The sequence below is a fragment of the Acanthochromis polyacanthus genome, chromosome 14 (genome assembly GCF_021347895.1).
Source record: "Acanthochromis polyacanthus isolate Apoly-LR-REF ecotype Palm Island chromosome 14, KAUST_Apoly_ChrSc, whole genome shotgun sequence".
NCBI lineage: Eukaryota > Metazoa > Chordata > Actinopteri > Pomacentridae > Acanthochromis > Acanthochromis polyacanthus.
In genome coordinates, this window is record NC_067126.1 from 2,029,305 (window position 1) to 2,042,205 (window position 12,901).

General features: G+C 44.7%; 1 protein-coding gene across 2 annotated transcripts in view; it reads left to right on the forward strand.

The window, feature by feature from the left end:
• The window catches only part of sf3b1 (splicing factor 3b, subunit 1), a 33,125-nt gene that overhangs the window by 15,958 nt on the left and 4,266 nt on the right, over positions 1-12,901 (forward strand). For both annotated transcript variants that reach the window (XM_051958522.1, XM_022218604.2), the window contains 15 exons: positions 941-1,129; positions 2,383-2,845; positions 4,064-4,185; positions 4,260-4,457; positions 4,537-4,638; positions 8,080-8,259; positions 8,336-8,422; positions 9,430-9,700; positions 10,345-10,490; positions 10,633-10,779; positions 10,881-11,006; positions 11,825-12,046; positions 12,122-12,304; positions 12,438-12,549; positions 12,706-12,826. In XM_051958522.1, the coding sequence (XP_051814482.1) occupies positions 941-1,129; positions 2,383-2,845; positions 4,064-4,185; positions 4,260-4,457; positions 4,537-4,638; positions 8,080-8,259; positions 8,336-8,422; positions 9,430-9,700; positions 10,345-10,490; positions 10,633-10,779; positions 10,881-11,006; positions 11,825-12,046; positions 12,122-12,304; positions 12,438-12,549; positions 12,706-12,826 (2,669 nt within the window). The remainder of the gene's footprint in view (positions 1-940; positions 1,130-2,382; positions 2,846-4,063; positions 4,186-4,259; positions 4,458-4,536; positions 4,639-8,079; positions 8,260-8,335; positions 8,423-9,429; positions 9,701-10,344; positions 10,491-10,632; positions 10,780-10,880; positions 11,007-11,824; positions 12,047-12,121; positions 12,305-12,437; positions 12,550-12,705; positions 12,827-12,901) is intronic.

The following is a 12,901-nucleotide window of genomic DNA, read 5'->3' on the forward strand; positions in this document are numbered from 1 at the left end:
CAATACACAAAACAATGAACATATCAAACTATACCAGTCTGAACATTAGGCTAAGAAAGTTAAATCTGCTTTTAACACTAAAATGCTGAAGAGAAATTACAGCTACTAATAGCACTAAAATGCTAAAGAAGAGACATTTAGAGCTACTTTTAGCCCTATAATGCTAAAGCAGAGACATTTAGAGCTACTTTTAGCACTAAAATGCTAAAGCAGAGACATTTAGAGCTACTTTTAGCACTAAAATGCTAAAGAAGAGACCTTTAGAGCTACTTTTAGCCCTATAATGCTAAAGAAGAGACCTTTAGAGCTACTTTTAGCCCTATAATGCTAAAGCAGAGACATTTAGAGCTACTTTTAGCACTAAAATGCTAAAGCAGAGACATTTAGAGCTACTTTTAGCACTAAAATGCTAAAGCAGAGACATTTAGAGCTACTTTTAGCACTAAAATGCTAAAGAAGAGACCTTTAGAGCTACTTTTAGCCCTATAATGCTAAAGAAGAGACATTTAGAGCTACTTTTAGCCCTATAATGCTAAAGCAGAGACATTTAGAGCTACTTTTAGCACTAAAATGCTAAAGAAGAGACCTTTAGAGCTACTTTTAGCCCTATAATGCTAAAGAAGAGACATTTAGAGCTACTTTTAGCACTAAAATGCTAAAGCAGAGACATTTAGAGCTACTTTTAGCACTAAAATGCTAAAGCAGAGACATTTAGAGCTACATTTAGCCCTATAATGCTAAAGCAGAGACAATTAGAGCTACTTTTAGCACTAAAGTGCTTAAGCAGAGACATTTAGAGCTACTTTTAGCACTAAAATACTAACACTGTAAAGAGCTTCTTTTGTCTGGACTCCAATGGAACCATGGATGTTCCTTCATAGATTCTGTGTGTGTTCCTGTGGTTTGTGTTGATGTGGTGTTTGTGTGTTTGTGAATCCAGAGAGAGATCCGTCAGCAGCTGGTAGAGAAGGCCAAGTCAGGGGACCTGAAAGCTGTCAACGGTTCCGCTGCTTCACAAGCTGCTGTCGCTAAGCGTAAACGCCGCTGGGACCAGACAGCTGACCAAACCCCCTCCAATGCCACGCCCAAAAAGATGTCCAGCTGGGACCAAGCTGACGCCTCTGCTGAGGTACGATAGGTGGAACCCAGGCCAGAGTCTGTGATCTAACGTGTTCAGATGTCTAAAAGGCTGCTTTAAACTTCCTGCTGTCCTCATTTACCAGCACCAAAAAATATTGTTTTCTTGTTGGAAAAAAATCCAAAAATTACCAGAATTTATAACGATGTCCAAAACCTTCAGGAAGAAAATTCCAATAATTCCTTAAAACTTACATGTAAAAAAAATTAAAATATCCTCCAAATTTGGCAAGAAAATTCTTGTAAATATTTTCAAAAATGAGTAAAAATCTTCAAAAAACATCCTAAAAATATCTAAAGTGATTCCATATATGTCAGTAAAACCTCTGTTTTCTTTAAGAACATTCACAAAAAAATCAACTAAAATCCAGCAAAATTCAATGGATTTAGTTGATTTTTATGTGAATGTTCTTAAGCATTTTTAACATTTCTTTTTTTCCACCAAAAAATGTTCAAAGATTTCCCAAAAATGTTGAAAATGTGGACATCAGAAATTTCACTGTGAAAGCTTTTTTTTTTTCACATTTTCAAACTTTAAAACGGATCAGTTTGACCTGCAGGACGACACCAGGGTTAAAGAGCTTCAGACATCACCAGGAGAGGTCAGCTTTCAGAGCCAGCAGCAGGATTTACTGTCCACAAAAACCCACGAGTAGATCTTGATTAAGAAAAAGCAGAGGTGCTGAGCTTTGTCTTTATGCTGTCATTGATCGTTATAGAGAACGTGTGATAGGAGGGACAGTTTGGACACTGTTAGACTTCTACTGGTCACATCATGACATCAACATGCTCAGACTTTGTTCTGTTATTCTGACACAGATTTCATGCATATTATACCTTTTATGAGTTCTTATGTTTCTGATACACTTCTGTTAAAAGTTATATTGCTCTAAGTTTACAACTTGATGTTTGAAGTTCTCCATTGATCATCATCTTAGAAGCCTCTGTCTTCACACCAGCAGTACAGGTTTTACTTTGTGATTATCCAGCTGTGTGTGTCATCCACAGACACACCAGTGCTTACCAGAACCTTCATCGTTGTGTGTTTATACAGATGTTTTAACTCTGGTCTTCAGTCTGACAGCATTAGATCATCTTTGCTTTTATCACATCGTACCAAACATTTCCTACAGTGGTCCTGTTTCTACTCCAATAAAGTGTTTTCCTGCTGTAAACACCTGTTAGCTCCTCACCTGGTGGGGGTCCAGGTGAACACCTTCATCAGGTTTCTCTCCTGTCCTGCAGACTCCAGGACACACACCTGCTCACACACCTTCAAACAGCCGATGGGATGAGACCCCCGGCCGCCCTAAAGGCAGCGAGACCCCCGGGGCCACGCCCAGCAGCCGCATGTGGGACCCCACCCCCAGCCACACGCCCGCAGGTGCTGCCACACCTGGCAGGGACACACCTGGACACGCCACGCCGGGCCACGGCGGGGCCACGGGCAGCGTCCGCAAGAACCGCTGGGACGAGACCCCCAAAACAGAGAGGGAGACCCCCGGACACGGCAGCGGCTGGGCAGAGACCCCCCGCACAGACCGGGGAGACGAGTCGGTGGGAGAGACTCCCACTCCAGGAGCCAGTAAGAGGAAGTCCAGGTGGGATGAGACACCTGCCAGCCAGATGGGGTCCTCAACGCCACTCCTGACCCCCGGGAAGACCCCCATAGGGACCCCCGCTATGAACATGGCCACCCCTACCCCAGGTACACAAACCGGACTACTGCTGCCGCTCGTTGGTGTTGGTGTTTAGATCAGGTCCTGGTCTAGAGCTGCGTGTCCACTAGATGCGATTTTCCCGCACAGCACTGCACCTGAACATCGCACAGATGGCGAGCAGACCACCACATGGTCACATGACAGTTCTCAAGCAACAGCGGGCTGCTATGTGGTCACATGTCCGAGCTTTCAGTTTGAGGGTCTGGCAGGCATGTCGGATAAACACAGCGGCACGGCCACAAACTTTCCCTTTTATTACAAAAACACTACAGTGGAAAGTATTTCTGAAAGCATCTGAGGTGAAAAATAATCTGCAGCAGCGAAATCTGTCCTGGTTTTATTTCACTGACACCATGTTTAAATGTTTGACAACAGTTTGACGATGTGGGGAATCTCTGCACCCTGCAGCTCATTTGCATAAAGTAGAATCCAGTCTACTTTATGTAAATGAGCTGCAGCCCTCTCCGGCTAAACACACCGGATCACAGATGAAACGCACCACAACCAGACCAGAATGCCTCATGTGGTGTGTTTCCAGCTGTGATCAGGTGTGTTTACCTGCAGCTCATTTACATAAAGCAGACTGGACTCCAGCATGCAGAGATTCCACACATCATGAAACTGTCCTCAAACATCTAAACTAACCATCAGTGATATAAAACCAGGACAGGTTCAGCTGCTGCAGATTATTTCTGACCTCAAATGCTTTCAGAAATACTTTTACCTGAAGTGTTTTGTAATATTAGACAAAGTTTGCAGCAGAGCCACCATGTTGGTCCGGTTTGAAATCCAGGAGCAGACCAGCCCCTGAGTAGATGCGTTTGTCCAATCAGGGGCAGGAAAGCAGCTTAAAGAAGGTGCTGAACACAGTTCACCGTGGAGGAGAAGCTTCTAACAGCTGGATCTGAGCACGCATGGTAACATCAGTGTTTTAGAAATAAAAGGGAAAGTTTGTGGCCAAACTGCTGTGTTTGTCAGACTCATCTGCTGGACTGTCAGCTGAAAGCTCGGTCAGTGACCATGCTGTGGTCCGTTAGTGACCGGCCACCGGCCATGCAATGTTCAGATGCGGTGCAGGAAAATTGCATCTAGTGGACACGCACCTTCATGGATCTGGTCTGGTTGTTGTTGTGGTGGTGGTTGTGTTGTTGTGGTGGTGGTGGTTGTGTTGTTGTTGTAGTCTCATGGATCTGGTCTTTGTGCAGGTCACCTGATGAGCATGACTCCAGAGCAGCTTCAGGCCTGGAGGTGGGAGCGAGAGATCGATGAGAGGAACCGTCCTCTGACAGACGAGGAGCTGGATGCCATGTTCCCCGAGGGCTACAAGGTTCCTTTCACCTCCCAGTAGTTCTTCTCTAACACTTCTAGACAGATGTTTCACTAACTCTCGGCTCTCCTCAGGTCCTGCCTCCTCCAGCCGGTTACGTACCGATCCGTACTCCGGCCCGGAAGCTGTCGGCAACGCCCACGCCCATCGGAGGCATGACGGGTTTCCACATGCAGGCCGAGGACCGAACCACCAAGCAGATGAACGACCAGCCGTCAGGAAACCTGCCCTTCCTGAAGCCTGACGACATCCAGTACTTTGACAAGCTGCTGGTGCGTAAATGAGCCGTAAAGCAGTAAAACCAACAGCAGTGTGTTTGTCCTGTCTGAAGGCCACTCTGTGTTTGTTCAGGTGGAGGTGGATGAGTCCACGCTGAGCCCAGAGGAGCAGAAGGAACGCAAGATCATGAAGCTGCTGCTGAAGATCAAGAACGGAACTCCACCTATGAGGAAGGTTGGTCACCGTGGTTCCTTCATGTTCTCCTTAAGAACGTTGTGTCCATTTCCTCTGGTTAATAAGAATTCCTGCAAGATCTTCACCCAGCGCTGAGCCTGTCTGTGGCTGCAGCGTGAATATTTGCTTGCTACAGGATCTCCTCAGTGAGGAGCTGCTGCTGCCAGCAGAGGTCTAGTGTGGACCACCCTGATCTGCTGGGAGCAGCAGACACCAACCCTCACATCTGACCACCAACAGCTGCTAATGCCTCCTCACTAAGCTCGTCTTCAGTAGAAGTCTCAGCACAGAGATTAGGCCACCTTTAAGATGAACATTCTCGTTTGCAGAAACACAACCCTCCTGTAGTCGCATACTAATCAGTTTTAGCTTCTAACCGTTGACTTAACTCCATCAGCTGAGATGTTGATTTAAAACAGACGTAGATGAAATCATTTGGTCTCAGCTTCAGTAAATCTGACTTTAGAACTCCTTATTTCACTCTTTAGCAGTGCATTTATGCTACTTTCAGCACTACAGTGATACTTTTCAGGAATTAAACCTTTTTCAAGCTCTAATAGGTCAGAAATGAAGGACTTCTAGCTATTTACCGCTAAAATGCTAAAGAAGGAAAATTTAGAACAACTTTCAGTGCTAAAATGCTAACATTAAGACAGAGCTAGGTTCAGACAGTTACAGCCACCCTCAACACTAAAATGCTAAAATTGAGATGGATAAGAGCTACCTTTAGCCCTATAATGCTAATGCAGACACATTTAGAGCTACTTTTAGCCCTATAATGCTAAAGCAGAGACATTTAGAGCTACTTTTAGCCCTATAATGCTAAAGCAGAGACATTTAGGGCTACTTTTAGCCCTATAATGCTAAAGCAGAGACATTTAGGGCTACCTTTAGCCCTATAATGCTAAAGCAGACACATTTAGAGCTACTTTTAGCCCTATAATGCTAAAGCAGAGACATTTAGAGCTACTTTTAGCCCTATAATGCTAAAGCAGAGACATTTAGGGCTACCTTTAGCCCTATAATGCTAAAGCAGAGACATTTAGGGCTACCTTTAGCCCTATAATGCTAAAGCAGACACATTTAGAGCTACTTTTAGCCCTATAATGCTAAAGCAGAGACATTTAGGGCTACTTTTAGCCCTATAATGCTAAAGCAGAGACATTTAGGGCTACCTTTAGCCCTATAATGCTAAAGCAGAGACATTTAGGGCTACTTTTAGCCCTATAATGCTAAAGCAGAGACATTTAGGGCTACCTTTAGCCCTATAATGCTAAAGCAGACACATTTAGAGCTACTTTTAGCCCTATAATGCTAAAGCAGAGACATTTAGGGCTACCTTTAGCCCTATAATGCTAAAGCAGAGACATTTAGAGCTACTTTTAGCCCTATAATGCTAAAGCAGACACATTTAGAGCTACTTTTAGCCCTATAATGCTAAAGCAGAGACATTTAGAGCTACTTTTAGCCCTATAATGCTAAAGCAGACACATTTAGAGCTACTTTTAGCCCTATAATGCTAAAGCAGAGACATTTAGAGCTATTTTTAGCCCTATAATGCTAAAGAAGAGACATTTGGAGCTACTTACAGCACTAAAATGCTAAAATTGAGACAGTTATAGCTGCTTTTAGTGCTAAAATGCTAAAAAGGAGACATGTAGAGCTACCTGTAGCACTAAAATGATAATGCTGAGATATTCAGAGCTACTTCTAGCCCTAAAATGCTAAAGTTGAGACATTTAGAGCTATTTTTAGCTGTAAAATGATAAAGAAGAGACATTTAGAGCTACTTTTAGCCCTAAAATGCAAAAGTTGAGACATTTGGAGGTATTTTTAGCTGTAAAATGCTAATGAAGAGACATTTAGACTGCTTTTATAGTACTGAAATGTTAATGCTGAGATATTTTGAACTACTTTTGACACTAAAATGCTATCGTTAAGACAGACAGAGCTGGTTTTATCCCTAAAATGCTAACGTTAAGACAGACAGAGCTGGTTTTATCCCTAGAATGCTAACGTTAAGACAGACAGAGCTGGTTTTATCCCTACAATGCTAACGTTAAGACAGACGGAGCCGGTTTTATCCCTACAATGCTAACGTTAAGACAGACAGAGCTGGTTTTATCCCTACAATGCTAACGTTAAGACAGACAGAGCTGGTTTTATCCCGACAATGCTAACGTTAAGACAGACAGAGCCGGTTTTATCCCTACAATGCTAACGTTAAGACAGACAGAGCCGGTTTTATCCCTAAAATGCTAACGTTAAGACAGACAGAGCTGGTTTTATCCCTACAATGCTAACGTTAAGACAGACAGAACTGTTTTTTTCCCTACAATGCTAACGTTAAGACAGACGGAGCCGGTTTTATCCCTACAATGCTAACGTTAAGACAGACAGAACTGTTTTTTTCCCTACAATGCTAACGTTAAGACAGACAGAGCCGGTTTTATCCCTACAATGCTAACGTTAAGACAGACAGAGCCGGTTTTATCCCTACAATGCTAACGTTAAGACAGACAGAGCCGGTTTTATCCCTACAATGCTAACGTTAAGACAGACAGAGCCGGTTTTATCCCTACAATGCTAACGTTAAGACAGACAGAGCCGGTTTTATCCCTACAATGCTAACGTTAAGACAGACAGAGCCGGTTTTATCCCTAAAATGCTAACGTTAAGACAGACAGAGCCGGTTTTATCCCTAAAATGCTAACGTTAAGACAGACAGAGCCGGTTTTATCCCTACAATGCTAACGTTAAGACAGACAGAGCCGGTTTTATCCCTAAAATGCTAACGTTAAGACAGACAGAGCCGGTTTTATCCCTAAAATGCTAACGTTAAGACAGACAGAGCCGGTTTTATCCCTACAATGCTAACGTTAAGACAGACAGAGCCGGTTTTATCCCGACAATGCTAACGTTAAGACAGACAGAGCCGGTTTTATCCCTACAATGCTAACGTTAAGACAGACAGAGCCGGTTTTATCCCTACAATGCTAACGTTAAGACAGACACAGCCGGTTTTATCCCTAAAATGCTAACGTTAAGACAGACAGAGCTGGTTTTATCCCTACAATGCTAACGTTAAGACAGACAGAGCCGGTTTTATCCCTACAATGCTAACGTTAAGACAGACAGAGCTGGTTTTGTCCCTACAATGCTAACGTTAAGACAGACAGAGCTGGTTTTGTCCCTACAATGCTAACGTTAAGACAGACAGAGCCGGTTTTATCCCTAAAATGCTAACGTTAAGACAGACAGAGCTGGTTTTATCCCTACAATGCTAACGTTAAGACAGACAGAGCCGGTTTTATCCCTACAATGCTAACGTTAAGACAGACAGCTGGTTTTTGTTTGGAGCTGCCCTCAGCCTGCTGATGTTTTGACGTCGCTGAGGTTGAAGCTCCATCAGTCTCTGACCGGCTGACCTTGTGTTTCCAGGCCGCTCTGCGTCAGATCACCGATAAGGCTCGTGAATTCGGGGCAGGTCCGCTGTTCAACCAGATCCTACCGCTGCTCATGTCACCCACGCTGGAGGACCAGGAGCGCCACCTGCTAGTCAAAGTCATCGACCGCATCCTCTACAAGCTGGACGACCTGGTCCGGCCGTACGTTCACAAGGTGAGCTCAGAGTGACGTGACTGCGTGTCAGGGTTGGTTTATGATCTAAACTAACTGTATATCCGCTCTGTTCCAGATCCTGGTGGTGATCGAGCCGCTGCTGATCGATGAGGATTATTACGCCAGAGTAGAAGGCAGAGAGATCATCTCCAACCTGGCTAAGGTAACCTGCTGCTCCTTCCTCTTCCTCTATGCGAACTATTCTCGCCTGTTCGACCGGTCCGTGGTCAGATCAGGGCTAGTCGTTCGCTAGATTGACACCAGCACGAGAGCTAGCAGCCCTGGTGCTGTTACCCGGTCTGTTCTCACCCTGCACCCGCTGGTTACAGCCACAATCACTGAACATGCACTGATTCTACAGTCAGCTGTGTTCTCAGCAGAGCATCAGAGCTAAATGACCAAAACGTTTAAACATGATGGACCTTTGTGTCTGTAGAACGCTAAAAATATGAGGCATATGGAGCTACTTTATCCATTAACATGCAAAGGTTGAAAGATTCAGAGCTACTTTTAGCACTAAAATGCTGAAGAATAGACATTTAGAGCTACATTTAGCACTAAAATGCTAAAGAAGACACATTTAGAGCTGCTTTTAGTAATAAAATGCTAAAATTGAAAGATTTTGTGCTACTTTTATCCCTAAAATGCTAAAGAAGAGACATTTAAAGCTGCTTTTAGCCCTAAAATGCTAGAACTGAGACATTTAGAGCTACTTTTAGTGCTTAGATGATGATTATTGTTCTCATTTATCATCATTAAAATGCTAAAACTGAGACATTCAGAGCTACTATTGGCACTAAAATGCTAAATAAGTGATATTCAGAGTTACTTTTAGCCCTACAATGCTAGGACTGAGACATTTAGAGCTACCTTTAGCACTGAAATACTAACGTTGAGACAGTTATAGCTGCTTTTAGCCCTATAATGCTAACAAAGAGACATTCAGAGCTACTTTTTGTACTAAAATGATGATTATTGTTCTCATTTAGCATCATTAAAATGCTAAAGCTGAGACATTCAGAGCTACTATTGGCACTAAAATTGTAATGTTCTGATTGGAGCTCAGCAGCATTTAGACTAAATGACCCGAGGTGTTGAACAAACTAAACCAGATCAGATTCCTCGTCTGTAAAGTGTTTCTGATTGAAAACCTTTCCTCCTCCTCCCCAGGCGGCTGGTTTGGCCACCATGATCTCCACCATGCGTCCAGATATCGACAACATGGACGAGTACGTCAGAAACACGACGGCCCGAGCCTTCGCCGTGGTGGCCTCGGCCCTCGGCATCCCGTCCCTGCTGCCCTTCCTCAAAGCCGTGTGCAAGAGCAAGAAGTCGTGGCAGGCCAGACACACCGGCATCAAGATCGTGCAGCAGATCGCCATCCTGATGGGCTGCGCTATCCTGCCTCACCTCCGCAGCCTGGTGGAGATCATCGAACACGGTGGGTCCTAGACTGCTCCTATTCACCTGGAGTCAGCAGCACTGATTAGAGTCCTCCTGGATCTGCTTAAATTACAGAGGAGCTGGGATGTTAGAATTATCATAGACTATGTTGTTACTGTTAGTGTCATCAGCATCTCTGTTATTTGGGGTGTTTTATATTGCTCTTGGGAGGTTGTTTGTTTTCTTTGGATTTTTTCCGGTTCAGAATTAAGGAAGCTGCATTGGAGATTATAAACAAAAGTTTACAAATTTATTAGACTGATGTTGATCCACAGCTGAGACGCATTCAGAGAAAACTAAATGGATCAGATCAGCAAAATGTGATGTTTAGATGAATGAAATAACAGCAGGGAACATTAACTGTCTGTCATTATAAAGCTGCACATACATTATTCATCCTTTTCATTAAGTTACTGTAAAACGTTCCAGGTGTAGTCGGTCCTGTTGGGAGTAAATGATAACCGGCTGTACCTAGATCAGTGTTCTGATTGCACGGTTTAATATGTGTCAGCCTCCATTCTGTAAAGTAGAATTTACAGAATACTCACCTCTACATGGAGCTTAATGTCCCAGGCTGCTGCTCTACTGGAACTACTGTTTCCACGTAGTTGTAGAAGTTCTGAAGCTCTGTTGGTGTTGCAGGTCTGGTGGACGAGCAGCAGAAGGTCAGGACCATCAGTGCTCTGGCTATCGCTGCCCTGGCTGAAGCTGCCACGCCGTACGGCATCGAGTCCTTCGACTCTGTCCTGAAGCCGCTGTGGAAGGGCATCAGGCAGCACAGAGGAAAGGTGAGTCAGCACTGAGCTGCTCTGATATTTACCATCTAGTGGAGGTCTGTAAGGACTGACACTCTGCTGGAGCTTCAGACACAAACATCCTTTACAGAGATCCAGAAGTAAAACATGAGTTGTTGTGTGTTCTTGCCTCCAGGGTCTGGCTGCCTTCCTCAAAGCTATCGGTTATCTGATCCCTCTGATGGACGCTGAGTACGCCAACTACTACACCAGGGAGGTGATGCTGATCCTCATCAGAGAGTTCCAGTCTCCTGATGAGGAGATGAAGAAGATCGTACTGAAGGTGAGAACACCACCTGAGGATGATGGAAGTTCTCTGAATGAAAGCCAGCTGGAGTCCTCTCTGTTCTGGTTTGTCTGAGTATTCCTCTGTTCTTTGTGCAGGTGGTGAAGCAGTGCTGTGGCACCGATGGCGTGGAAGCAAACTACATCAAGACTGAGATCCTGCCGCCGTTCTTCAAACACTTCTGGCAGCACAGGATGGCTCTGGACAGACGCAACTACAGACAGGTCAGAAAGATGTGTTCAGATGAATACAAACCAGGAAAACGACACAATGTTTTAACTGGTCAGAAAGCAAATGCAGAAACGTTCATCTCACCAGAGAACAGATGTTTTCACATGTTTACACGACTGTTCAGAAGTCTGGGGTCATCCATATAATTCCATGTTTTCCATGAAAACTCCCACTTTTATCCATGTGCTAACATAACTGAACAAGGGTTTTCTAACCATCAATGAGCCTTTCAACACCATTAGCTAACACAATGTAGCATTAGAACACAGGAGTGATGGTTGCTGGAAATGTTCCTCTGTACCCCTATGGAGATATTCCATTAAAAATCAGCTGTTTACAGCTACAATAGTCATTTACCACATTAACTATGTCTGCACTGGATTTATCATTCATTTAATGTTATCTTCATTGAAATGAAATGATTTTATTTCGACAATAAGGACATTTCTAAGTGAGCCCACACTGTTGCACAGTCTAGTAGCTGCTGTCTGATCTCCATCTCAGTTCCTGGACAGGAGGGTTTATAATTCATAATTCATAGCTGGAGGTGACACGTACTGGCTGTAGCTCCTGGTTGAAGTTTTCCAGGTGGCGCTGTTGAGTCATTTTGGTACACGTGTGCCTTTCCCCTAAAATATCCAATTTGTCACCAGTCCTGATGTGTGCGCAAAGTTTCACATATTTTATAGTATTCTGAGGCCTTCAAAAGTCCAAATGAAAGAAAGAAAAAGAGCGACCCTGATTATCAGCCGGTTGAGGCTTCTTAACCTGTAAAGTTCTGCCAACGTCTAAAGCCGTTCTCCCCGTACAGCTGGTGGACACCACGGTGGAGCTGGCCAACAAAGTGGGAGCAGCAGAGATCATCTCTCGCATCGTGGACGACCTGAAGGACGAGGCAGAGCAGTACAGGAAGATGGTGATGGAGACCATCGAGAAGATCATGGGCAACCTGGGCGCCGCCGACATCGACCACAAGCTGGAGGAGCAGCTGATCGACGGCATCCTGTACGCCTTCCAGGAGCAGACCACCGAGGTGAGAGGACAGCAGCTTCAGGTCCCATCTCAGCGTTTCCGGAACATCTAGCTAACGTTGTGCTTCCCTCTGCAGGACTCGGTGATGCTGAACGGGTTCGGTACCGTGGTGAATGCCCTCGGGAAGCGAGTCAAGCCCTACCTGCCTCAGATCTGCGGTACCGTTCTGTGGCGTCTCAACAACAAGTCGGCTAAAGTCCGTCAGCAGGCGGCTGACCTGATCTCTAGAACCGCCGTGGTGATGAAGACCTGCCAGGAGGTAGATCCGTTCTCTCATTCATCAGCTGCTTCAGTTTCAAGTCTAAAATCTGCAGCTTTTTCAATATCCATAAACTGTTTCATATTAAATAATAATTGTACGATAACCACCTGGTTCTGGTTCTGTCCTGCAGGAGAAGCTGATGGGTCACCTGGGGGTGGTTCTGTACGAGTACCTGGGAGAGGAGTACCCCGAGGTCCTGGGCAGCATCCTGGGAGCTCTGAAGGCCATCGTCAACGTCATCGGTACGTCCAGCTAGAGCTTCTGGTTTAGTTAGGAAGCTGCTGCTGTGTCCAGGTCTAGGTTCTGTTCAGGTCCAGGTTCTGTCCAGGTTATGTTCTGTTCAAGTTCCAGGTTCTGTTCAGGTCCAGGTTCCACTATAAAACATGGTTTCGTTGCAGGAATGCACAAGATGACTCCACCAATCAAAGACCTGCTTCCTCGTCTGACCCCCATCCTGAAGAACCGACACGAGAAGGTCCAGGAGAACTGCATCGACCTGGTGGGAAGGATCGCCGACAGGTCAGTGGAGCCACGCTGGATGGTGGTGTTGATGTTGTTGTGTTGTTGTAGCCTGTACATGCTGCATATCATTAA